The sequence below is a fragment of the Patagioenas fasciata genome, chromosome 23 (genome assembly GCF_037038585.1).
Source record: "Patagioenas fasciata isolate bPatFas1 chromosome 23, bPatFas1.hap1, whole genome shotgun sequence".
Classification (NCBI taxonomy): Eukaryota; Metazoa; Chordata; class Aves; order Columbiformes; family Columbidae; genus Patagioenas; species Patagioenas fasciata.
This window is the reverse complement of record NC_092542.1, coordinates 5,665,384-5,690,692: the sequence shown is the minus strand read 5'-3', so window position 1 is coordinate 5,690,692 and position 25,309 is coordinate 5,665,384. Positions and strand designations below refer to the sequence as shown.

Sequence of the window (25,309 nt, the reverse complement as noted above, 5' to 3'; positions counted from 1 at the left end):
TATTCCATTTCTGGAGCCTGGGGGGTCTGGAGGCAGCTCCGCTTGCGCTGAGCGATCCAAGGAACCATAAATTCTTCATTTCCCCCCTTTACCGTTAATTTGCGCCTCTCCGGGGGAGGAAGGTGCATTCCTGGGGGCAGGTTTGGGGTGACAGTGGTGGATGGGACCCCCCGTTTGTTCCTCTCCCCCCCGCCCCCAACAGCACAAGGAATTTTTGGCTTGAATTATGGATATTCCAGCAGCTTTTCCTGCTGGGGTGGGGACCAAAAGCCCTTAATTACCCCAGAGGGGAAAATCTGTTGCCCCAGGGGGTGAAATCTGTTGCCCCAGCTCCATCCCATGGGGGTTTAACCCACCCCAGGACGCTCCTCCCCGGAGCTTTTCATGCCAGAGCAAACCCCTGGGCGTTAATGAGCTTAACGAGAGCTGGGATTTAACGAAAGGGCCGGTTGACTCTCACCAAGAAGCTCCTTTCCCCGGCAGAACCAGGACCATCCTGCCCCAGGGGCCCCAGCACCACAAAGTAAGGACATTTCCCCCCATTTTGGGCAAGGGGAAACAGTGGAAATTGCTAATTTTTAACGTTTTCCTGTATTTTTTCCTCGTTCCTCTCTCCCCAAGAGTTGGTTGTTTCGATTTGCAAAGCCCTGGTTTTATTCACAAAGCCGTGCTTGGCAAGGGGGGGGAATATTCAGTGGTATTTTTGGGGGGTGGGTGATAAACGCAGCCGCTCGCGGTGTCACCGGAGGCATCGGGGACCCCCGAGGTGACCAGGAAGAGGAGGATCCCCGCTCCCGCCGTCACGCAGGGAGGGGTAAAACCAAGGATTTCGGGCTAATCCCAACCACGCATCCGCTTTCCGCTCGCAGGCCACGCACGGAGCGCGGAAATCGCCAAAAAAGGGGGTTTGGGAACAAAAAGGCCACGGCGAGGGGGGCGCAAAGGGCTCGGCGGAGCCCATGAGTGACCCTGAGGCCGTGGCTGAGGTGGGTGCCCCTGCGTGTCCCTGTCGTGCGTGTCCCCCGTGTCACAGCGGGAAGTGGCGGCTGCTCTCGCGGGAGCAGCGATGGGGGCGGCGGGTTCGCGCTTGCAAAAGGCGCTCGGGAGCGGGTTTTGTGAGTGCAAATGGGGCGTTTTGTGATGGAAAAGGGCGGATCTGCGAGGGGTTTGTCACTGAAAATGCAGATTTGCGGTGGCTTTGCGGTGGCAGCTGTAGGTCCGGAGCGGTGTTGTCATGGCAAATGCAGATTTGCAAGAGTTTTGTGAGTGCAGCTGTGAATCTGCAGCGGTTTTGCCATTGCAAACGCAAATTTGCAGGGGGTTTGTCACCACCAATGCCAATTTGCAGCAGTTTTGTGATTAAAACTGCGAACGTGTGGTGGATTTGTGGCTGCAAACACAACTTTGCAGCAGTTTTGTGATTGCAACTATAAATCTGCAGCGGTTCTGTGATTGCAGCTGCAAGCCTGGAGCGGTTTTGTGGTTGCAAACACACATTTGCAACAGTTTTGTGGGTGCAGCTGCAAATCTGCAGTGGATTTGTGGTTGCAAACGCAACTTTGCGGCTGTTTTGTGGTTGCAGCTGTAAGTCTTGTGCAGTTTTGTGGGTGCAGCTGTGAATCTGCAGCGGTTTTGCCATTGCAAACGCAAATTTGCAGGGGGTTTGTCACCGCCAATGCCAATTTGCAGCAGTTTTGTGGTTGCAACTGCAATCACTGTGATTGCAAACACGAATATCCAGGGATCTCACTGTCACAAACATAAATTTGCAGCAGTTTCGCGGTAGCGACTGTGAATCTGCAGCAGTTTTGCGTTTGCAGACACGGATTTGCAGCAGTTTTGTGATTGCAACTATAAATCTGCAGCGGTTCTGTGATTGCAGCTGCAAGTCCGGAGCGGTTTTGTGGTTGCAAACACACATTTGCAACAGTTTTGTGGTTGTTTTGTGATTGCGACTGTGAATCTGCAGCAGTTTTGCCATTGTAAACGCAAATTTGCAGGGGGTTTGTCACCACCAATGCCAATTTGCAGCAGTTTTGTGATTGCAGCTGCAAACGTGTAGTGGATTTGTGGCTGCAAACACAACTTTGCAGCAGTTTTGTGAGTGCAGCTGCAAATCTGCAGTGGATTTGTGGTTGCAAACGCAACTTTGCGGCCGTTTTGTGGTTGCAGCTGTAAGTCTTGTGCAGTTTTGTGAGTGCAGCTGCGAATCTGCAGCGGTTTTGCCATTGCAAACGCAAATTTGCAGGGGGTTTGTCGCCGCCAACGCCAATTTGCAGCAGTTTTGTGGTTGCAACTGCAATCGCTGTAATTGCAAACACAAATATCCAGGGATCTCACAGTCACAAACATAAATTTGCAGCAGTTTCGCGGTAGCAACTGTGAATCTGCAGCAGCTTTGTGTTTGCAGACACGGATTTGCAGCAGTTTTGTGATTGCAACTATAAATCTGCAGCGGTTCTGTGATCGCAGCTGCAAGTCCGGAGCGGTTTTGTGGTTGCAAACACACATTTGCAACAGTTTTGTGATTGTTTTGTGAGTGCGACTGCGAATCTGCAGCAGTTTTACCATTGTAAACGCAAATTTGCAGGAAGTTTGTCACCACCAATGCCAATTTGCAGCAGTTTTTTGATTGCAGCTGCAAACGTGTAGTGGATTTGTGGCTGCAAACACAACTTTGCAGCAGTTTTGTGATTGCAGCTGCAAATCTGCAGTGGATTTGTGGTTGCAAACGCAACTTTGCGGCCGTTTTGTGATTGCAGCTGTAAGTCTTGTGCAGTTTTGTGAGTGCAGCTGTGAATCTGCAGGAGTTTTGCCATTGCAAACGCAAATTTGCAGGGGGTTTGTCGCCGCCAACGCCAATTTGCAGCAGTTTTGTGAATGCAACTGCAATCACTGTGATTGCAAACACGAATATCCAGGGATCTCACAGTCACAAACATAAATTTGCAGCAGTTTCGCGGTAGCGACTGTGAATCTGCAGCAGTTTTGCATTTGCAGACATGGATTTGCAGCAGTTTTGTGATTGCAACTATAAATCTGCAGCGGTTCTGTGATTGCAGCTGCAAGTCCGGGGCGGTTTTGTGGTTGCAAACAGACATTTGCAACAGTTTTGTGATTGTTTTGTGAGTGCGACTGCGAATCTGCAGCGGTTTTACCATTGTAAACGCAAATTTGCAGGAAGTTTGTCGCCGCCAACGCCAATTTGCAGCAGTTTTGTGATTAAAACTACAAACGTGTAGTGGATTTGTGGCTGCAAACACAACTTTGCAGCAGTTTTGTGATTGCAACTATAAATCTGCAGCGGTTCTGTGATTGGAGCTGCAAGTCCGGAGCGGTTTTGTGGTTGCAAACACACATTTGCAGTAGGTTTGTGATTGCAGCTGCAAATCTGCAGAGGTTTAACTGCAAATGCAAATTTGGGGACGGGGGGTGTCGCCACAAATGCCAATTTGCAGCAGTTTTGTGATTGCAACTGCAAACCTGCAGTGGATTTGCAGCAGTTTTGTGAGTGCAGCTGCAAATCTGCAGCGGTTTTGTCATTGCAAACACAGATTTGGGGACGGGGGTGTCACCGCAAATGGCAGTTTACAGCAGCTCTGTGATTGCAGCTGCAAATCTGTAGCGGATTTGTGGTTGCAAACTGTGTCGCTCTGCATGTTTAAGTTGTGCAGGGTGAAATATTTGCAGCTGAAGGGGGCGGAAAATGCTTTTTGTGGCTTCGATGGCGTGCGTGGGGAAGGCTCAGCCCCGGCCCTTCCCCGCTGGAGGAACAAAGCGGCTCTTGGCTGCAAAGGGCATCGTGTCCCCATCCCAGGGACTGTGTCCCTATCCCGGGGCCATGTCCCCATCCTGGAGCCATGTCCGTATCACTAGACCATGTCCCCATCCCAGGGTGGGATCCTGGGGTTGTGTCCCCATCCCAGGGCTGTGTTCTCATCCCAGAGCGATGTCCCCATCCTGGAGCCGTGTCCCCATCACGGGGTGGGATCCCCATCCCGGGACCGTGTCCCCATCCTGGGGACCATGTACCGATCCCAAGGCAGTGTCCCCATCCCAGAGCCATGTTCCTATCATGGGACCGTGTCCCCACCCCAGGACCCTGGGGCTGTGTCCCCATCCCAGAGTGATGTCCCCATCCTAGAACTATGTCCCTATCACTGGATTGTGTCCCCATCCCGGGGAAGTGTCCCCATCCCAGAGCCATGTCCCTATCACGGGACTGTGTCCCCATCCCAGGGTGGGATCCCCATCCTGGAGCCAAATCCCCATCCCAGGGACTGTGTCCCCATCCCATAGCTGTGTCCCCATCCAAGTGACCATGTCCCCATCCTGGGGCGGGACCCCATCCCAGGGTGGGATCCCCATTCCAGGGACTGTGTCCCCATCCCATAGCTGTGTCCCCATCCAAGGGACCATGTCCCCACCCTAGGGCAGGACCCCATCTCAGGGTGGAATCCCATCTTGGAGCCAGATCCCCATCCAGGGACTGTGTCCCCATCCTGGAGACATGGTCCCATCCCAGGGTGGGATCCTCACCCTGGGGCCAGATCTCCATCCCATGGCTCTGTCCCCATCCCAGAGCCAGATCCCCATTTGGGGACCATATCCCCATCCTGGGACCATGTCCCCCTGGCAGAGCCGCCCTGATCCCGGTCCCCGTCCCACAGCGGCCGTGGCGGGGGCCATGTCCTCGCTGCTGTCCCTCCAGGAGGAGAACCGCATCCTGCAGCAGGAGCTGTCGCGTGTTGAGGACTTGCTGGCGCAGAGCCGTGCCGAGCGCGATGAGTTGGCCATCAAGTACAACGCCATCAGCGAGCGGGTAGGGCTCACCCAAAACCACCCCTTTTAACCCCAAAAATCCATGCAATAGGAGCTTTGCATGCTGTGTGCTTGGAGCTGCATCTCACAATGTCCCTGTGATGGCAATTTCGGTGCTGTGTCCAGACCTGTCCCGACTTGTCGGGGCTTGTCCTGCGGGATGCACAAAGCATCTCGCCCCCCATCCCTATTTTATCTATTCTGCTGCTTTTCGGGAAGTGGGGACCCCCCCGTCGGCATCGCTCGCCGTCACATCCCCTTGCCGTGGCAACGGGGGAATTACAAAGGGGCTTTGGGCAGCGGCCAGAGGCTGAACGTGGCTCCTGCGTGATCGGGAGACACAAATCAAGGGGCCACTGGGTTTTTTTGGGGGGCGACCACTGGGTTTTTTTGGGGGCAACCCCTGTTTGTGCCTGGTTATTTATAAAAAAAGCGCAAACATTGGGAAAATAGCCCAAGGGGTTCACTGCCGCTGAGCCTGAGGGTGCTGCACCCATCAGGAAGTCAGGCTGGGGCTTTGCTGAACCCCCTGATTCAAAGTTGGGTTGGTTTTAAAAACACACCCAATTTTTTGTGTTTATTCCCAACCTGTGCATGCAAAGAGGGGGGGATGCAGAATTTTGGGGGGGGTCTCAGCTTTGCTTGTGTGCGGGATCACCCCAAAGCGATACCTTTGCCTCGGACAGGGTGTCACGGGCGATTCGGAGGATGCTCAGCGGGTGCCGGGGGCAGGTTGAACACCCCGATGTGTGGGGTGGGGGGTATCCCAGCATCTCCTACATCCCCCCCTCCAAATAATCCGCAGCTGGAGCAAACCCTGCGGCTGGAGACGGGCGAGCGGGAAGCGGCCGAGAGCCGGAGCCTGGCGCAGCACAACATCGAGCTGCGGCGGCTGCTGGAGGAGGAACAAGCCGCCTACAAGCGCAAGCTGCAGGCCTACCAGGAGGGCCAGCAGCGGCAAGCACAGCTGGTGCAGAAGCTCCAAGCCAAGGTAAATCCTTCCCACGGGACACGGGGACATTTTGGGGACCCCCTCTGTGGTGTCACCCACGCCATCCTCTCCGCCCAGGTGTTGCAGTATAAGAAGAAATGCGGCGAAGTGGAGCAGCAGCTGCTGGAGAAGGCGACGGAGCTGGAGCAGGAGAGGCTGACGGTGAGCGCTGGGTTTTGGGGGTCCCCTGCGCTAACCGCAACCCAAATTGGGGTGGTGATGACCAGGCTGCCCTCCCTGCAGAGCCAGCTGGATGTGAGCGGCTCGCAGCCAGAGGAGGAGAGCAGCAACGAGCTGGAGAACGCCCTGATCCGGCTGGAAGAGGAGCAGCAGAGGTGAGCGGGGGATCCCATGGGAGCTGCGGGACCCCCCGGTGGTTGATGCTCCATGTGTGACCCCCCCACCCCAGGAGCAGCAGCCTGGTGCAGGTGAACTCGATGCTGCGGGAGCAGCTGGAACAAGCCAACGTGGCCAACGCGGCGCTGAGCGAGGACATCCGCAAGCTGACGGCCGACTGGGCGCGGGCCCGGGACGAGCTGGAGCAGCGGGAGGCAGAGTGGAGGCGCGAGGAGGAGGTTCGGGGGGACCCCGCGATGTGGGGGGTGCGAGGGGGAGCAGGACAGGGGTTGGAGGGGAGAGGGATGTGAGGTGGAGGGATGCGGGGAGGGATGAAGGAGCACTGGGACGAGGCAGGAGGAGCAGGAGGGATGTGGGGCCATGGGAGATGTTGCATGGAGAAGAATTTGGGGGTATAGGGCATGCAGGATGTGATGGGAAGGGGATGTGAGGCAGAGGGATGCGGCGTGAAAAGGGATGTGGGGCCGGTTGCGAGGGATGCAGGATCACCAGGAGGGATGCAGGATCACCGGGAGGGATGCAGGATCACTGGGAGGGATGGAGGGTCACCAGGAGGGATGCAGGATCACCGGGAGGGATGCAGGATCACTGGGAGGGATGGAGGGTCACCAGGAGGGATGTGGGACCATGGGGAATGTTACACAGACAAGAATTCGGGGATACAGGGGATGCAGCATGTGATGGGAAGGGGATATGAGGCAGAGGGATGTGGGGATGCAGGAGCACCAGGAGGGATGCAACAGCACTTGGAGGGATGCAAGTCCACAGGGGATGTTGCACGGAGAAGACTTTGGGGGTACTGGGGATGCAGCACGTGATGGGAAGGGGATACAAGGCAGAGGGATGCAGGGTTGTGGCATGGAAAGGGATGCAGGAGCACTGGGAGGGATGCGGGGCCATGAGGGATGGTGCACAGAGAAGAATTTTTGGGGGCAGAAGATGTGGCACAGGATGGGAGGGTGACATGATGACATGAGGCAGAAGGATGTGTCCCGCGTCCTTCTCCGTGCAGGGTGGGAAGGAATTGGGGTGGGGGTGCTGGCTGCGGAGCACCTAGGGGGTGATGGATGCAGACATGGGGGTTTTACCTGGAGATCTGGGGATCAAAGGGAGAGGAATGGGGGCTGCGGGAGGCAGGGGACAGAGATGGGACCATGGCCGGGACTCATGTCACTCTGTCCCCCCACCAGTCCTTCAACAGCTACTTCAGCAGCGAGCACAGCCGCCTGCTCAGCCTCTGGAGACAGGTGGTGGCCTTCAGGCGCCACTTTGGGGACATGAAAGCCACCACCGAGAGGTCAGTGCTGTCCGTGGGGTATCTCCGGATGTCCCCGAGCACCAGTGGGTCCCCAACCCCGCGTGTCCCCCGGCAGGGACCTGTCGGAGCTGCGGCACGAGGCGTCGCGCACGGGCAGGGCTGCGCACGCCGCCTGCCTGCACCTGGCAGCCAACCTGCGGCTGGCCGAGAGCCAGGCGGGCGCCGCGCAGGAGAAGCAGGCGATGCGGCTGGCACAGCTGGAGGAACAGCTGGCGGCGCGGGACGCCGACCTGGACAAAGCCGCTCTCAGCACCAGGTAGCAGGGTTGGGGGTTATTTTTTTTTTTGAGGGGGGTGTCAGAGGGGCTGCGGTGCTGCCCGTGTTCTGCTGCAGGCTGGCGGAGCTGGCGGCGGCGCTGGAGCGGCTGCGGGTGGAGGACGGGGAGAAGGAGCGGGCGGTGGAGGCGCTGACGCTGCAGCTGCAAAAACTGGTGGGTGCAGGGGGTGAGGAGATGTGAGGTGGGGTGGGGGTGCCTGGTCTGGGGGTGCAGGGAGGTGCACTGGGGCACTGTGCAGGCTGAGGCGTGCTGCACGATGCACAGCGGGGCAGGGTGTGCAATGCACAGATGCAATGCACGATGCACACAGTGCATGCCCAGCAGACGTGCACAATGCACAGCAGGGCAGGGTGTGCAATGCACAGATGCAATGCACGATGCACACAGTGCATGCCCAGCAGACGTGCACGATGCACAGCAGGGCAGGGTGTGCAATGCACAGATGCAATGCACGATGCACACAGTGCATGCACAGCAGACGTGCACAATGCACAGCAGGGCAGGGTGTGCAATGCACAGATGCAATGCACGATGCACACAGTGCATGCACAGCAACCATGCATAATGCACAGCGGGGCAGGGTGCACAATGCACAACTGCAATGCACAATGCACACAGTGCATGCCCAGCAGCTTTGCACGATGCACAGTGGGGCAGGATGCATGCCCAGCTGCAGTGCACAATGCATGCCAAGCCATGAGGTGCACCAGGGTGCGGTGCATGATGCTTGCCAAGCCATGATGCATGCTAGAGTGTGATGCACAATGCACACCAGTGTGTGATGCATGCAGGAGTACAATGCACGATTCGTGCTGGGGTGTGATGCATGATGCATACCTGAGTGCGGTGCATGCTTGGAAGCAATGCACAATGCATGCTGGACCAGGCTGCACATCCCAGACATTACATGCGGTGGCACAGCACATACCAGGGCATGCTGCACCCCAGGGCATGCTGCATGCCAAATTCCACCCGCCAGGTCATGGTGCACACCGCAGTGCAATGCATGATGCATGCTGGGGTGCACTGCACACCAGGGTGTGTTGTACAACGCACACCAAGGCATAATGCACGCCAGAGCACGATGTCTGATGCATGCCGGGGTGCAATGCATGCTCAGGCGTGATGCACGATGCATGTCAGGGTGTGATGCATGCTGGGTGTGATGCACAACGCATACCTGGCTGCGGTGCCCGTTGTGCACCGGTCGTGCCCGACGCCACCTCGGGGGGTTTGCAGGAGAGCTCGCGTGCCCAGGAGCCGTCGCCGGCGGAGGTGGAGGCTCTGCGCACGGAGCTGGAGCTGCTCCGGCAGACGCTGCAGGATGTCACCCAGGTCACAGTTGGTTTCCCCCCCTCCCTGCCTCAGTTTCCCCCTCCCTGCCTCCGTTTCCCCTGGGTGACCTGGGGTGTCCCCCGACCCCTTGCAGGCAGTGCTGGCAGACGACCCCGAGCACCCACTGTCCCCTCCGGTGCCCCCTCCGTGTCCCCTCTCACCCAGCGCCGCCACCGCCGCCGTTCACGCCGCCCTGTGCCGCCGCCACCTCCAGCTGCAGGTGAGCCCGGGGGGCTGCGGGAGGAGGATGCTGATGCTGAGGATGATGATGATGGAGGCTGATCCCCCCTGTCTGTCCCCCCAGGAGGCGCGGGGCCAGGCGGAGGCCGGGCGGGAGGAGGCCGGGACCCTGCGGCGGGAGCTGGGGGACAGCGAGAAGCGAGTGGGGACCCTGGAGCAGCAGCTGGAGCAGCTCAGCGCCGAGGCCGAGGGCCTGCGCAGGTATCGGCTGTCTGTCTGTCTGTCCTGAGCTCCGGCCATCTGTCTCAAGCTCTGTCCATCTGTCCCAAGCTCCGTCTCTCTATCCAGAGCTCCATCTGTCTGTCCTGAGCTCCGTTCATCTGTTCCAAGGTCTGTCTCTCTCTCCCGAGCTTTATCTCTCTGTCCCAAGCTCCGTCTCTCTGTCCTGAGCTGTCTGTCCCAAGCTCTGTCCATCTATCTATCCTGAGCTCTGCCTGTCTCCCCTGAGCTCCATCCATCTGTCCCTAAGCTCTGTCACTCTGTCCTGGCCTCTGTCTGTCTGTCCTGAGCTCTGGCTCTCTGTGCGTGGCTGTCCCTGTTCCTGCATCCATGTGTGTCCATCTGTCCCTGTGCATACTCGTGTCCCTCTGCATCCTGACCTGTCTGTCTGCCTCTCCATCCCTGTGTGTGCCTGCACGTCCATCCCTCTGCATCCTGGTCAGTCTGTCCATCCATCCCTTTTTATGTTTCCCTCTGTCCCCCTGCCTGTCTGTCTGTCCCTGCACACCCTAGCATGTCTGTCCATCCCTCCAGCCCTTTGCATCTTTTCCTGTGTGTTTCTGTATATCAGTCTGTCCCCACACATCCTGGCTTGTCTGTCTGTCCATCCATCCCTCTGGCCTGTCTGTGCATCTGTCCCTGCACACCCTTCCCTCTCTATGTGTCCATCCTTGGGTGTTTTGACCTGTCCATTTGTCCATGCGTTCCTCCCTGCACATCATACCCACTGCATCCTGCCTGTCTGTCTGTCTGTACCTCCCTTCCTCCCCTTCCTCACCATGCCTGTCTGTCTGTCTGTACCTCCCTTCCTCACCATGCCTGTCTGTCTGTCGCTGTGCATCCCCTCACATCTGCCTGTCCATCCATCCCTACACATCCATCTCTATCCGTCCATCCGTCCACACGCATCCCAGCGCACCCACCCCTGAGCACCACCCTGTCTGTCTGTCCCCCCACCCTCCCCGTGTCCATCTGTCCGTCCGGCAGGGAGCTGCAGCAGGCGGAGGCAGCGCTGGGGGGGGAGCAGCAGCGGGTGGGGGCCCTGCAGCAGGAGCGGGCGCAGCTGCAGCGCCGCAGCGAGGAGCTGGAGGATGCGCGGGATGAGGCCGCCCGTGCTGCCGAGGACGCCCGCCAGCAGCTGGAGCACAGGTGGGTGCTGGGACCCCCCCAGGGTGCTGCAAGGTATTGGGTGCTGCAGCATCCCCCTCCCCAAATGGGTGCTGCAAAATCCCCATGAGTTCCCCCGAGACCTCCCCCCATATCTGGGTGCTGCCACCTTGTGTGTGTGTGTGTGTCCCCATTTTGGTTGGTGCACCCCCTCACCAAGTGGGTGCTGCAAGATCTTAGTGGGACCCCTGCAACCCGCTCCCCCAAGAGGGTCCCCTGAACCCCCCCCAACTTGGGTCCCCATAACCCCCGCAAGGTGGGTGCTGCAAGCCCCTCAATGAGTGGGTGCAAAACCTCAGTGGGTGCTGCAAACCCCCCTTGCAAAAGGGCGCTGCAAAATAGCAGGTGCTGCAACCCCTGCCCCAAGTGGGTGCTGCAAAACAGTGGGTTCTGCAGCCCCCGCTCCTCATGGGTGCCCCCCTGCAGCCAGCAGCAGGTGGAGGAGCTGGAGGCTCAGCGAGCCGGGGCGCAGCAGGAGCTGCTGGAGCTGCGGGAGGAGCTGAGCCGGGCGGCGCTGGAGGCCGAGGTGGCTCGGGGCGAGCGGGAGGCGCTGGCGGAGGCGCTGGAAAAGGTGGGTGCCCCTGCAACCCCCTAGACCCCCCTGCAGTGGGTACAACCCCCACTCATGCAGCAGGTGTACCCCTATGCAGCAAGCACCCTTATGCAGTGGGTGAACCCCAAGCAGCCGGTGCCCCTACTGTGCAGTGGGTGCAACCCCCATGCGCTAGATGCAACCCCTGAGCAACAGGTGCAGTCCCATGCAGCGGGTGCAGTCTCGGTCAGCGGGTGCAAATGCATGCAGGGGGTGCAACCCCCTGCACGAGGTGCAACCCCTAAGTGACGAACTCAGCCCATGCAGCAGGTACAATCCTGGTTAGCAGTTATAACCCCTGCATGGGGTGCAAGCCTTAAGCAACAGGCTCAGCCCAAGCAACATGTGCAGCCCCATGTAGCAGGTGCAACCCCGTGCAGTGTATGCAACCCCATGCACTGTGTGCAATCCCACGCAGCAGGTACAATCCTGTGCACCGTGTGCAATCCTGTGCAGGTGGTACAAACCCTGCACTGGGTGCAACCCCTAAGCAACAGGCCCAGGACCTGCAGCAGGTGTCCCCTGAGCACCGGATTGCCCCCCTGTGCGGTTGGCACCACGGTGGGTGCTGCAGAGCCCGATTCTCCCTAGAATCACGGAACAGTCTGGGTTGAAGGGGCCTTCAAAAGTCACCCAGTGCCACCCCTGCCATGATCAGGGACATCTTCACCAGCTCAGATTGCTCAGAGCCCCGTCCAGCCTGGTCTGGGATGTCTCCCTGGCGGGAACATCTACTCCCTCTCGGGCGGGAACATCTACCCTCTTCCTGGCGGGAACATCTACCCCTGTGTCCCCAGGCGCAGGGGAGCTGCGGGCAGCTGCAGGCAGCACAGCGCGGAGCGGACGCGGAGCGGGCTCGGCTGCGGGACGCCCTGGCCCGGAGCAGCGAGCTGGCGGCGGGACTGGCCCGGGAGCGCTCGGAGCTGGGCCGGGGGCTGGAGCAGCTGGAAGCGGAGCGGGAGCTCGGGCGAAGCCGGGAGCAGCGGCTGGGCCGGGAGCTGGAGCGGCTGCGGGCGCGGCTGGAGCGGGGGCTGCGCCTGGGGGCGGCCGAGCGGCGGGGGCTGGAGCGGGGGCTGCGGGCGGCCCAGGAGGGATCCCGGGGGCTGCGGGAGCAGCTGCGGGGGCTGCGGGGGCACCAGCTGAGGCTGCGGCAGCACCTGGGCCAGGTGGGTAAGGGAGTAACTGGGAGGGTGTTTGGGGCAATGAGAAGCAGTGGGGAGGGTGAACAAGGCAACTGGGAGGGATAGGGAGGATGCACAGGGCAACTGGAGGGATGGGGAGAGTTCGTGGGTCAACTAGAAGGGATGGGGAGGGTGCAGGGGGGAACTGGGAGAGGCAGGGGGAATGCATAAGGCAAATGGGAGGAGGCATGGGGTAACTGGGAGGAACAGGGAGGGTGCACAGGGATAACTGGGAGGATGCATGAACTAACTGGAGGGACAATGCCGGATGCATGGGGTAACTGGGTGGCTGGGTGGGGTAAATGGGAGGACCATGGCGGATGTATGGGGTAACTGGTGACTGGGCGGGGTAACTGGGGGTGCCTGGCAGGCGGTGCAGGAGCAGAGCGCGGCGGGCGAGGCGCTGGCGCAGGCGCGGGGGGAGCAGGAGCGGCTGCGGGGGGAGCTGCTGCGGCTCAGCCAGGCCCGCGAGGGTTTGGCCAAGGAGGGGGCCAGCCTGGCCGTCCAGCTCGCCGCCGCCCAGCGCCATGGCCAGGATCAGGCCCAGGAGGCAGCCATGCTCAGGTGGGTGCCGGGGGTTGGGGGGTGAGGGTGTCTCCCACCCCTGGAGCTGGATTTTGGCAGTGTGGCCGGTGATATTTGGGCAGGTTGGAGAAAGAGGGGCTGGAGAGCAGCATCTTCCAGCTGCAGCAGGAGCTCGCCCAGCTCAGCACCCACAACCGACAGCTGGAGGCTGAGGGCCGGGACCTGCGCCAGGCCAAGGAGGCGCTGGAGGGTGAGGGGACTGTCCCCATCTGTCCTTGTCCCCATTGCCATCCTCATCTTCATCCTCATCCCAGTCTATCCCCATCCATCCTCAACTTTGTCTCTGTCTTTTTCAACATGTATCTTTATCTTCTTCATCATCCCCATTCCTCCTCATCTTCATCCCCATTCCCATCCCTGTCCTCATCCCCATCCATCCCAGTCTTCATCCTTATCTCCATTCCCATCCATCCCTGTCTTCGTCTCCATCTCCATGCTCAACCATTCCCATCTTCATCCCCATCCATCCCCACCTTCATCCCCATCTGCGTTTTCATCCCTATCCATCCCTGTTCCTCTTCATCTTCATCCCTGTCCATCCCTATTCTCATCCCCATCCTCGTTCCCATCCCTATCCTTATCCCCGTCCATCCCTGCCTTCATCTCCATCTTCATCCTCAACCATTCCCTTCATCCTCAACCATTCCCTTCATCCTCAACCATTCCCTTCATCCTCAACCATTCCCTTCTTCATCCTCATCCATCCCCATCTTCATCTTCATCCCCATCCATCCCTCCCCATCTTCATCCCCATCTTCATTTTCATCCCCATCCATCCCTCTCCATCACCATCACCATCACCATCACCATCACCATCACCATCACCATCACCATCCATCCCCATCTTCATCCTCATCCCACCCATCTTCATCTTCATCTCCATCCTCATCCCCACCCTTCTGCAACAGGCTCACATCAAACCCTCTGCCACCGCATTCCCCCCGTGTCCATGCTCCTGTCACTTAACCCCCCCACACACCACTCTCCCAGGGGTGTCCCCACTGACCATGGGAGTGTCCCAACTGATGGGGGGGATGTCCCAACTGATGGGGGGATGTCCCAACTGATGGGGGGATGTCCCCACTGATGGGGGGATGTCCCCACAGCGGAGCTGGCTGCCGCGCGGCTGGAGCGGGAGCAGGAGCTGCAGGCGCGGCAGCAGGCGGTGGCAGCGGCCGAGACGGCGGCGGTGGCGGTGGCTTTGCAGAGCGCCCGCGACGCGCACCGCGGCGAGCTGGACCGCCTGCAGCGCGAGAAGGTGGGCATGGGGCGGGGTGCTGGATTTTTGGGCTGCAATGCTGATTTTTGGGGCACGATGGTGATCTTTTTTTTCTGTACAAGGCTGCAGTGCAGATCTCTGGGGTGCAATGGCGATTTTTAGGGCATGATCCTGATTATTGGGGTGCAGTGACTATAATTGGGGAGCAACACGTATTTGGGTTGCAATACTGATTGTCGAGGTGCAATGTTGATTCTTGGGTTGCGACGCTGATTGTTGGCGTGCAACGATGATTATTGGGGAACGATACTGATTTTTGGGATGCATTACTTGTTTTTGGGGGTGCAATGGGGATTATTTTCAGTACAATACTGATCATTGTGCTGCAATGCTGATTCCTGGGGTATAACATTGATTCCTGGGGTATAACATTGATTCTTGGGGTGAAATGTTGATTTTTGGGGTGCGATGCTGGTTTTTTGGGGGTTCGCTGTTGATTTTTGGGGTCGGCAGGAGGAGCTGGAGGCCGAGCGGGACCGGCTGGCGCGGGAGCACGAGGAGCTGGCGGCCAAGCTGGTGGCGACGCAGCGGCAGCGCGAGAGCGAGAAGCAGCAGGTGGGTGACCCCGGTGTCCCCCCGTGTCCCAGCACCGCTGTCCCCCCCCGGCTGAGCCGTGTGTCCCCCCAGGCGCTGGCGCTGCAGGAGCAGGAGCGGGTGGCGGCGGCGGAGGCGCTGGGGGGGCTGCAGCGCAGTCTGGCCGAGGCCACGGCCGAGCTCGAGCAGCAGCGGCGAGAGGTCACTGGGCACCAGGAGAAGGCGCAGGTGGGTGTGTGTGGGGGTCCTGGGACCCCCCCAGAATGGCACAGAGCCCCATGTGTCCCCCACTGCAAGCCCTTGTGCTCAGGTGTCCCCTATCCTTGCAGCCCCCATGCCTGGATGTCCCCCATGTCCCCCCCCGTTGTAACCCTCGTGCCTGGATGTCCTCTATGCCCCCCCATTTCAAGCCCCTAAGACTGGTTGTCACCTGTGCCCCCCCATTGCAAACCCCAATGTCTGAGGGTTCCCCCCACCAGTTGCAAGCCCTCATGCCCAAGCATTCACCCCCATTGTACACCCAGGTGTCCCCCTTGTCCCCCCCATGTCTGGGTATCCCCTGTGGGTCCCCCCCTATGCCTGAGCCCCCTCCCCATTGCACATGCCCATGTCTCAGTGTCTACTATGCCCCCACATTGCAAGCCTTCATGCTGGAGGGTTCCCCCCATCCCATCACTACAAGTACCCTGATAGCCCGCTCACTGCAACCCCAAATGCTTAGGGCTCCCCCCCCCATTTCAAGCCCTTCCCAACGATCCCACTTCTTGCACCCCCCCAGCTGCAACCCCCTCATCTCCCCATTCCAAGCCCCCCCAGCACTGGGGCTGCTCGGGTACCACCTGCATCCCCATCCCTGCACCGTCCCCATTACAACATCCCCCGAAGGGATGCCCACACTTTTGGGGGGGGACCTCAAACCTCTATGTCCCCCCCCCAGAGCCTGACTGCAGAGCTGCGCACCCTGCGGGCACGGGCAGACGAGGCAGCAGCGTCCCACGAGCGGGAGGTGAAACATCTCCGTGACCAAGCGACGGCAGCGGCCAAGCAACGAGACGGTGCCCTCCGGGAGGTGAATCCTCAACAAAAACCATTTCCCACCCCCCCAAAAAAAATATCCCCCTCTCTAAACTGCGTGTGCAGGCGGAGGAGGCGCGGGCGCAGCTGCGGCTGGTGGCGGAGGCGCGGGCGGCGGGACGGCGGGAGCTGCTGGAGGCGCAGCGGGAGGCCCGGGAGAGCCGGGAGGGCCGGGAGGAGCAGCGGCGGCAGATGCAGGAGGCTCGGCGGGCGCTGGGGGACGAGGCTCGGGAGAAGGAGGCCCTGCGGCGCTCCAACGAGGAGCTGCGGGCGGCCCTGCGGCGCGCCGAGGGCGAGCGCATCAGGTGAGGGGCAAGGGGTGCTCGGGGTGGTGCCGTGTTTTGGATGCTCGGGGGGATGCTCGGGACAAGGGGGTGCTGAAGGTGGGAGGTGCAGGGGGTGATGCAGCAGGTTGGAGGGTGGTACTCAGGGTCAGGGTGATGCTCGGGACAAGGGGATGATCAAGTTGGGACATGTTTGGGTCGGGGGATGCTGAGGTGAGGAGAACGGTCAAGTTAGAATCATAGAATCACAGAACAGTTTGGACTGAAGGGACCTTCAAAGGTCACCGAGTGCCACCCCTGCCATGAGCAGGGACATCTTCAGCAGCTCAGGTTGCTCAGAGCCCCGTCCAGCCTGGCCTGGGATGTCTCCAGGATGGTTCATCCACCACCTCTCTGGCCAACCTGGGCCAGGCTCTCACCACCCTCAGGGACAAAACTTCTTCCTCATGTCTGGCTTGAAGCTGGGAGATGCAGGGAATAGTGCAATGCTTGGGGTTGGGGTGATGTTTAGGGTCAGGTTGATGCTCAAGACAAGGGGACGCTCAAGTCAGGAGATATATGGGGTGGTGAGATGCCTTGGAGGGTGATGCTCAGGGTTGTGTTGATGCTTGGGACAAGGGGATGCTGGAGCTGGGAGATGCAGGGGATGGTGTGATGCCTTGGAGGGCGATGTTCAGGGTGGGGGTGATGCTCAGGACAAGAGGGTGCCCGAATTGGGACTTACAGGGGGTGATGCAGCAACTTGGAGAGTGATGCTCAGGGTTGGGGTGATGCTCAGGGTCAGGTTGATGCTCAGAATAAGAAGATGCTCAAGTTAGGGGATGTTTGGGGTGTTAGAGGGTGATGCTTGGGGTTGGGATGATGCTGGGGACACGAGGATGGAAGTTTGGGAATGGGAGGCTGCTCAGGGACAGATGGACGCACTTTAGCAGGATGCTCAGTCCAGATAATGCTTGAGACAAGAGGCACTTGGGATGGGGCAGCACCTTAGAGGGGGGTGCTGGGGGACAGAGGGGACATTTGGGGTGACAACACTCAGGGTGGGGGCTGTCCTGGGGGGATGATGCCTGGCAGGGGGTGTCCAAGGTGGGGGATACCTGGGATGGGGATGGAGTGGGTTTCTCAGGACAGGGCGATGCTCAGGGATGGGGAGATGGCCCCGGGGGGGTGACACCAGCCCTGTCCCTGCCTCCTGCAGCCTGAAACGTGCCAACGAGGAGAAGGAGCAGCGGCTGGCGCTGCTGGAGGACGGGCAGGCGGCGGCGGAGCGGGAGGTGACGGAGCTGCGGGCGAGCATGCGGGAGCTGGAGCGCGCCCGCCTCGACGCCCGCCGCGAGCTGCAGGAGCTGCGCCGGCAGGTGAGGGCGAGGAAGAGGATGGGTCCGCCCCCCCACCCCAATTCGGGTGTCCCTAAGCTGTCCCCGTCTCCTCCTCGGGCAGCTGAAGAACCTGGACAGCGAGAACAGCAAGAGGAGCAAGGAGGTGGGCGAGCTGCAGGCGCGGGTGGCCCTGGAGGAGCAGCGGGAGGAGGAGAGCCGCCGCCAAGCCTTCGGCCTCAGGCAGAAGGTGGCGGAGAGCAAGGCCGACACAGAGGCTGCCAGGAAAGAGGTGAGGGGGTCCTTGAGGGTCCCCCGTGTCCCTGTTGCTTGGCGCTGCTCATCCTGAAATGTCCCCTGGGTGTCCCTGCTGCTCCACTGCTTGATGCCATGTCCCTGGGTGACCCTGTCACCCCCACCACTCTCTCCCCTGCATCCCTGGGGGGTCCTTTGCATCCCCTGTTGCTCCATCCCTGGCAATCCCCATCGTCCCCTTGCTCTGGGCCTGATGTCCCTGGGTGTCCCCATCGCTGCACCCCTCTGTCCCCTGCACCCTGGGGCTCCTTGCCATCCTCTTGCTCCATCCCCACCATCCTTGGGTCTCCCATACCCCCCCACTCAATCCCTGGGGGGTCTCGCATACCCCATTGCTCCATCCTGTGCATCCCCATCACCCTATTGCTCCATCCCCAGCATCCTTGGGGTCCCCTATTCCCCCCTGCTCCATCTCTGGGAGTCCCCATCACCCCATTGCTTGACCCCCTGCATCTCCATTACCCTGTTGCTGTGTCCCCTGCACTCTGGGGGTTCCCCATCACCTTATCTCTTGCACCCGTATTACCCTATGCTCCATCTCTTGCATCTCCATCACCCCATTACTTCATCACCTGCATCCCTGGGATCCTCAATACCCCATTGCTCCATCTCTGAGGGTCCCAATCACCCCATTATTCCATCCCCTGCATCTCCATCACCCTGTTGCTGTGTCCCCTGCATCCTTGGGGGTTCCCCATCACTCCGTTACTCCATCCCTTGCAGCTTCATCACCCCATTGCTCCATCCCTTTCATCTCCATCACTCCATTTCTCCATCCCCATCACCCCCTTTCCCACCCAACCAGCTCCAGCACCTGCAGCAGCGGCTGTCGGAGGCGGAGGGTGAATTTCGGCAGCGGGAGAAGGACCTGGCCCGGAGCTTGGAGGAAGCTCGTGGCAACGAGAAGAAGCTGCTGGCCGATGCCCGCAACCTGCAGCTGAAGGTGGAGGCGGCGCGGGGCGAAGCGGCTGAGCTGAGCCTGCGCCTGAGTGCGGCCGAGGGCCGGGCGCAGGGGCTGGAGGCCGAGCTGGCCCGCGGCGAGTCGCTGCGCCGAGCTGCCGAAACCCGCCTGGGAGGCATCCAGTCCGCCCTGCGCCGCACCATGGGCATCGGCCGGGCACGGGCCGGCTCCCCGGGCAAGGGTGAGGGTCCCTGGGTGCTCCGTCCCTAGCTTTAGGGGAAGGGGATGCGTCTCACTGGGATCTCACTGCATCCTCATCACCCCATTTCTCCAGCCCCTGCATCCCTGGGGGTCCTCAATATCCCATTGCTCCATCCCTGGGTGTCCCCCATCACCCCATTGCTCCATCTCTGGGCATCCTTATACCTTGTTGCCCCATCCCCTACACCCCTGGGGGTCCCTCATACCCTATTCTTCCATCTCTGGGGGTCCCCAATATCCTGTTGCTCCATCCTTGGGTGTCCCCCATACCCCGTTGCTCTATCCCTGGCACTCCCAGTATCCCACTGCTCCATCCTTGGGGATCCCCATACCCTCTTGCTCCATCCCCTTCATCCGTGGGTGTCCCCCATCACCCCATTGCTCCATCCCTGGTATCCCCCATATCCTGTTGCTCCATCCCCTGGATCCCTGGGTGTCCCCCATACCCCATTGCTCCATCCCTGGGGTCCCCATCACCTCATTGCTCCATCCTTGGGTGTCCCCCATACCCCATTGCTCCATCCTTGGGTGTCCCCCATACCCCATTGCTCCATCCCTGGGGTCCCCATCACCTCATTGCTCCATCCTTGGGTGTCCCCCATACCCCATTGCTCCATCCTTGGGTGTCCCCCATACCCCATTGCTCCATCCCTGGGGTCCCCATCACCTCATTGCTCCATCCTTGGGTGTCCCCCATACCCCATTGCTCCATCCTTGGGTGTCCCCCACACCCCATTGCTCCATCCCTGGGGTCCCCCATCACCCTGTTGCTCCATCCCAGGGGTCCCCCATATCCCCTGGGTGCATCCCACTCCAGCTTGTCATCCTCCCTCGAGTGCCGCACCCAGTTCGTCCCCACGCCACCCAGTTTGTCCCCATACAGGTGAGGGACCAGAGACCCCCGGCTCACCCCCAGACCCCGACGCAGCGAGCGACCCCGATGCGGTGCGGGCGGCCCTGCGGGATTTCCTGCGCGAGCTGCAGGACGCGCAGCGGGAGCGGGTACGTGCCCCCTTTCCCCTCCTCATCATCCCCCCAAAAACCCCTTTTCCACCCCGTTTTGTCGCCGCAGGAGGAGCTGCGGGTGCAGGTGGGGACGCTGGGCCGGCGGCTGGCGGAGGCGGAGGAGGAGCGGGACAGCGCCAGCGCCCGCGCTCAGCAGCTCCAAAAACTGGTGGCTGAGGGCGAGGAAGGTGATGCAGGTGGTTTTATGGGGGTGCATCCCCCCAAATGGTGGGGTGTGGGGTGATCTGTCCTGTGCTGGAGCCTCACCAGTGAGAAAGGGGGTTTGGGGAAACTGAGGCACGGGGGGAGGTGATGAGGGATGCTCGGTGGGATTTCCCCCAAGGGTAGCACCAAAATCTGGGTAAAGTTGATGAAATCTCCTGAGCAAACCCCAGGAACCTCAGTGAAACTCTTGTGCATGACTAGTAAACCCCAGTAAAACCAGTAAAACCCACTGTGCAGACCACATACATCCCAATAACATGGGTAAAACCCCCTGTGCAGACCCCATGAAGCTCAATAAAATGGGTAAAACCCCCCTGTATTGCACACAAACCCCAGTGAAACTGGGAAACCGCCCATGGATCCCCCTGTAGGCCCAGTAAAATTGATAAAAGACCTGTGCATCCCCCATAAACCCAGTGAAATCGGGAAAAGCCCCCGCGCAGACCCCATATGTCCCAGTAAAATGGGTAAAACCCCTGGTGCATCCCCAGTAAAACTGATAGAAGCCCCTGTGCAGACCCCATAAATCCCAATAAAATAGGTACAATTCCTGGTGCATCCCCAGTAAAACCCCATGCACAGACCCCTTAAATCCCAATAGAATAGGTAAAACTGCCTGTGCAGCCCCCATAAATCCCAATAGAATGGCTACAACTCCTGATGCATCCCCAGTAAAATTGATAGAAGCCCCTGTGCAGACCCCATAAATCCCAATAAAGTGGGTAAAACCCCTGGTGCATCCCCAGTACAACTGGTAAAGCCCCCTGTGCAGACCCCATTAATCCTAATAGAATGGGCAAAACTGCCTGTGCAGACCCCATAAATCCCAATAGAATGGGCAAAACTGCCTGTGCAGACCCCATAAATCCCAATAAAATGGGTAAAACCCCTGGTGCATCCCCAGTAGAACTGGTAAACCCCCCTGTGCAGACCCCATAAATCCCAATAGAATGGGTAAAAGTGCCTATGCAGACCCCTTAAATCCCAATAGAATGGGTAAAAGTGCCTATGCAGACCCCTTAAATCCCAATAGAATGGGTACAACTCCTGGTGCATCCCCAGTAAAAACCCCTGCGCAGACCCCATAGATCCCAGTCAAACGGGTAAAACCCCTGATCCACCCCCAGTAAAACCCCCCTGTGCCCCCCCCACGAAGGAGTGTGACCCCGGGGGTGTCTCTATCAGGGCGCCGCAGCGGGGGGGAGCTGAGCAGCGCCCAGGCCGCGCTGCTGCTGCAGGAGGAGACGCTTCGGCGAGCCGAGCAGGAGCGCCGGGCGCTGCGGGACAAGGTGGCGGCGCTGGAACGCAGCCTGCAAGCCGCACAGGTTGGCATCGCCACCGCGCTGGGGACAAACCCTGCCCCGTCCCCCGGCGCTCAGAGCCACTCGGTGCCCCGCAGGAGACGGCGAGCGCGGCGCGGGGCGGCGAGGCCGAGCTGGAGGATGCCAAGCGGCGGCTGGAGGCTGCGGAGAGCCGGGGCCGGCGGCTGGAGCTGCAGCAGCGGGTGCTGGAGGGCGAACTGCAGCGGGCACGGGTGGCCCTGGGCGAGCGGCGAGCAGAGGCGCAGGCGATGCGGGAGCGCGGGGAGCGGCTGCAGAAACAGGTAATGGCATGAAATACGCCAAATCCACATCGCCTGGCTTGGGTTTTTAAATCGTAGAATCATTTTGGTTGGGAAAGGTGCTGAAGATGAGCGAGTCCAACTGTTATAGAACCACACAGAATCCCAGAGTGTCAGGGGTTGAAGGGCCCTGGAAAGCTCATCCAGTGCAATCCCCCCATGGAGCAGGAACACCCAGCTGAGGTTCCACAGGAAGGGGTCCAGGCGGGTTTGAATGTCTGCAGAGAAGGAGACTCCACAACCTCCCTGGGCAGCCTGGGCCAGGCTCTGCCACCCTCACCAGGAACAAGTTTCTTCTCATATTTAAGTGGAACCTCCTGTGTTCCAGTTTGCACCCATTGCCCCTTGTCCTGTCACTGGTTGTCACCCAGAAGGGCCTGGCTCCATCCTCCTGACACTGCCCCTTTTAGATATCTGTAAACATTAATAAGGTCACCCCTCAGTCTCCTCTTCTCCAGCTCCAGAGCCCCAGCTCCCTCAGCCTTTCCTCACACGGGAGATGCTCCACTCCCTTCAGCATCTTGGTGGGTCTGTCCCCAATCCCTGGCACTGCCCCACGTCCCTGAGAACCTCATCTGTTCTACCCCTCCAGGGATGGTGACTCCACCACTGGTTATTGGGATTTAGGGAGTCTGCACAGGGGTTTTTATCAGTTTCACTGGGGATGCACCAGGGGTTTTACCCATTTTATTGGGATTTGGGGAGGATGCACCAGGGGATTTACTGGTTTTTACTGGTGTTCATGTGCAATACAAGGGTGTAAATGGGGACATTAAAGTCAGGATTAGGCCTGACCCACCCCAGCACCCCAGGATAGGGTGACAGACACCAGGATGGACACATGGATGGATGGACAGACAGACGTGCAACTGTTCATGTGTCCAACTGGGCATGAAAACACAGCACCACTCCCAGGGCCACCCAGAATCCACGTGTCCGTCTGTCTGTGCCCCGTCCATGTGTCTGCAGCCAGGATGGGGTCTCAGTCACCCCCAGGACCCTGGGTGGGTGATGGACACACGGACGGGGGCACAGACAGATGGACAGCTGCACATCCAGACAGACGCATGGACAGACAGACACATGGGACAGCTGCAGGTCCAGCTGGACGTACAGATGGTGTCACAGCCACCAGACACACGGACAGTTGGATGGACAGCTGGACACATGGACAGTTCTATGGCTGGTTGGACATACAGACAGACACACGGACAATTGGGCATCCAGACAGATGGACAGTTGCATGTACCACTGGACAGACAGACACTTGCATGTGCAGCTGGACAGACAGATGCCCACCCAGACAGACATCAGCTCCCGCATCCCCAGCACAAACTGCCCCAAAAAAGGACGTTTTTTTTGCCCCAAGGATCCTACTTGAAAATCAGCAATTTCACACCCCACCCTGACCCCAGCACCACAAGTGGGTGACAGACACACGGACACAGACAGACGGAGACACATGGAGGGGGGGCGCAGCTAAAGGGCCCGATCCTGCCCATGAGTGGGGGCAGGGCAGGGGTGTGAAATTGCAGGACCTTTGGGGTAAATTGTCCAGTTTTGTTGAGTTTGTGCTGGGGGATGGAGGAGGTGCCGTGTGTGTCCAGACAGATGGACAGTTGTGCATCCACCCGGACTGACGGACACTTGTACGTCCAGCTGGACACTTGTCCGTACCACTGGACAGACGGACACTTGTACGTGCAGCCGGACAGACACACACCAGCCGGACACTCACCTCCTGCACCCTGCAGCACTAATGCACCAAAAATGGACATTTTTGCCCCAAAGTTCCTGCTGGAAAATCAGCGATTTCACACCCCCGCCCCGCCCCCGCCACACCCCTGCCCCGCCCCCACTCATGGGCAGGATCGGGCCCTTTAGTCCCCCACAGCCTGTGTGTCCATCTGTGTCCTTGTGTCTGTCACCCACTCGTGGCACTGTGGGTATGGCAGGGGTGTGAAATCGCTGATTTTTGAGTAGGGAGTTTGGGGCAAAATGTCCAATTTTTGAGGGGTTATGCTGAGGGTTCAGGAGGTGAGTGTCCAGCTGGGTGGGTGTCTGTGTGTCCGTCTGTGCCCTTGTGTCTGTCACCCACTCATGGCACTGTGGGTGTGGCAGGGGTGTGAAATCGCTGATTTTCAAGCAGGGAGTTTGGGGCAAAATGTCCATTTTTGGGGGGAATTAGTGCAGGAGACAAGTGTCCCTCTGGCTGGGTGTCTGTGCGTCTGTCTGGCGGTACATCCAGCCGGGGACACTTGTACATCCAGCCAGTTTTTGTCCAAGGTTTATTCCAACCCCTGTGACCCTACAACGCATTTGTCGCTCGTTTTTGGGGTGCAGCTCACGGAGAGCGAGCAGCGCGCCGGCGCGTTGCAGCTGGCCATGGAGCGGCTGAGCGCGGTGCTGGCCCAGAGTGGCTCCAAGGACGACGCTCCGAGCACCGCGGTGACATCCACCGACGGCCCCGCCACCCACGAGCGGCTGCAGCAGCTCCAAAGCGCCTTGGCGGCCGGCGAGCTGGACCGCCGGGCCCTGCAGGTGCGAACCAGCGCCCTGAGGTGAGGGGTGAGCCTGGGGTGGCTTTTGGCACTCTGGTTGTCCCTCTGGTGTCCCAGGAGGGGCTGGATGTGGCCCGGCGGGCGCTGGGCGAGGCGCGGGAGGAGAAGGCGGCGCTGCGGGAGCAGCTGCGGGCGCTGCGGGGGGAGCAGGAGCTGCTGCGGCGCTGCAAGGAGGAGCTGGAGGCGCAGGGGCGGCAGCAGCAGGAGGTGAGGGGGGAGTCCCCAAATTCCCTGTCCTTTGACCCCACACAGCCCCCTGCATCCTTTTGCCCCCCCCAGGGCTCTATTGCCCCATGCATTCCCTTGTCCCCCCTCCCCAGGGCTCTATTGCCCCATGCATCCCCTTGTCCCCCCTCCCCAGGGCTCTATTGCCCCATGCATCCCCTTGTCCCCCCTCCCCAGGGCTCTATTGTCCCCATGCATTCTCTTGCACACTTTCACAATCCCATGCAACACCCTATAGCCTTCAAACAGCCCCAGCACCCTGTTGCCCCCATGCACCCTCTTGCACCCTCCAACCCCCCCATGCAGCCCCCTGTACCCTCTCCAACCCCCCCATGCAGCCCCCTGTACCCTCTCCAACGCCCCCAGCACCCTGTTGCCCCCATGCACCCTTTAACCCCCCTTGCAGCACCCTATTGCCCCCATATAACCCCAACACCCTGTGCCCCCCCCCATGCAGCATCCTTTGCCCCCCCCGCTCTTTACATCACCCTATGGATCCCCATGTAGCCCCACACCCTGTTGCCCCCTGCCCCATGCAGCCTTCAGCAACCTTTCCCATCCCCACAGCACCTATTGCCCCCTTACGGCCCCCCCCGACTTCTGCCCCACAGCCAGCACCCTGTTG

At 59.9% G+C, this 25,309-nt stretch overlaps 1 protein-coding gene across 4 annotated transcripts in view; it reads left to right on the top strand.

Annotated features, from left to right (window-relative positions):
* The first annotated feature begins 405 nt into the window (after nt 1–405).
* Nucleotides 406–25,309, top strand: part of CROCC (ciliary rootlet coiled-coil, rootletin) — a 29,441-nt gene continuing 4,537 nt past the window's right edge. For 2 of the 4 annotated variants that reach the window (XM_065855329.2, XM_065855327.2), the window contains exons 1-31: nt 799–986; nt 4,671–4,822; nt 5,627–5,812; nt 5,891–5,974; nt 6,056–6,147; nt 6,222–6,387; nt 7,360–7,466; nt 7,543–7,743; nt 7,821–7,917; nt 9,004–9,099; nt 9,194–9,319; nt 9,404–9,540; nt 10,546–10,707; nt 11,152–11,296; nt 12,115–12,483; nt 12,869–13,062; nt 13,146–13,273; nt 14,190–14,341; nt 14,816–14,917; nt 14,990–15,124; nt 15,834–15,965; nt 16,037–16,275; nt 17,453–17,612; nt 17,695–17,862; nt 18,691–19,027; nt 19,931–20,049; nt 20,120–20,249; nt 21,463–21,602; nt 21,677–21,880; nt 24,242–24,439; nt 24,517–24,666. In XM_065855329.2, coding sequence (XP_065711401.2) covers nt 4,688–4,822; nt 5,627–5,812; nt 5,891–5,974; nt 6,056–6,147; nt 6,222–6,387; nt 7,360–7,466; nt 7,543–7,743; nt 7,821–7,917; nt 9,004–9,099; nt 9,194–9,319; nt 9,404–9,540; nt 10,546–10,707; nt 11,152–11,296; nt 12,115–12,483; nt 12,869–13,062; nt 13,146–13,273; nt 14,190–14,341; nt 14,816–14,917; nt 14,990–15,124; nt 15,834–15,965; nt 16,037–16,275; nt 17,453–17,612; nt 17,695–17,862; nt 18,691–19,027; nt 19,931–20,049; nt 20,120–20,249; nt 21,463–21,602; nt 21,677–21,880; nt 24,242–24,439; nt 24,517–24,666 — 4,791 coding nt within the window. In that variant the 5' untranslated portion in view covers nt 799–986; nt 4,671–4,687. Of the gene's footprint in view, nt 524–798; nt 987–4,670; nt 4,823–5,626; nt 5,813–5,890; nt 5,975–6,055; nt 6,148–6,221; nt 6,388–7,359; nt 7,467–7,542; nt 7,744–7,820; nt 7,918–9,003; nt 9,100–9,193; nt 9,320–9,403; nt 9,541–10,545; nt 10,708–11,151; nt 11,297–12,114; nt 12,484–12,868; nt 13,063–13,145; nt 13,274–14,189; nt 14,342–14,815; nt 14,918–14,989; nt 15,125–15,833; nt 15,966–16,036; nt 16,276–17,452; nt 17,613–17,694; nt 17,863–18,690; nt 19,028–19,930; nt 20,050–20,119; nt 20,250–21,462; nt 21,603–21,676; nt 21,881–24,241; nt 24,440–24,516; nt 24,667–25,309 lie in introns of those variants that run through there. The other 2 variants (XM_071798469.1, XM_065855330.2) reach the window with 2 other exon arrangements.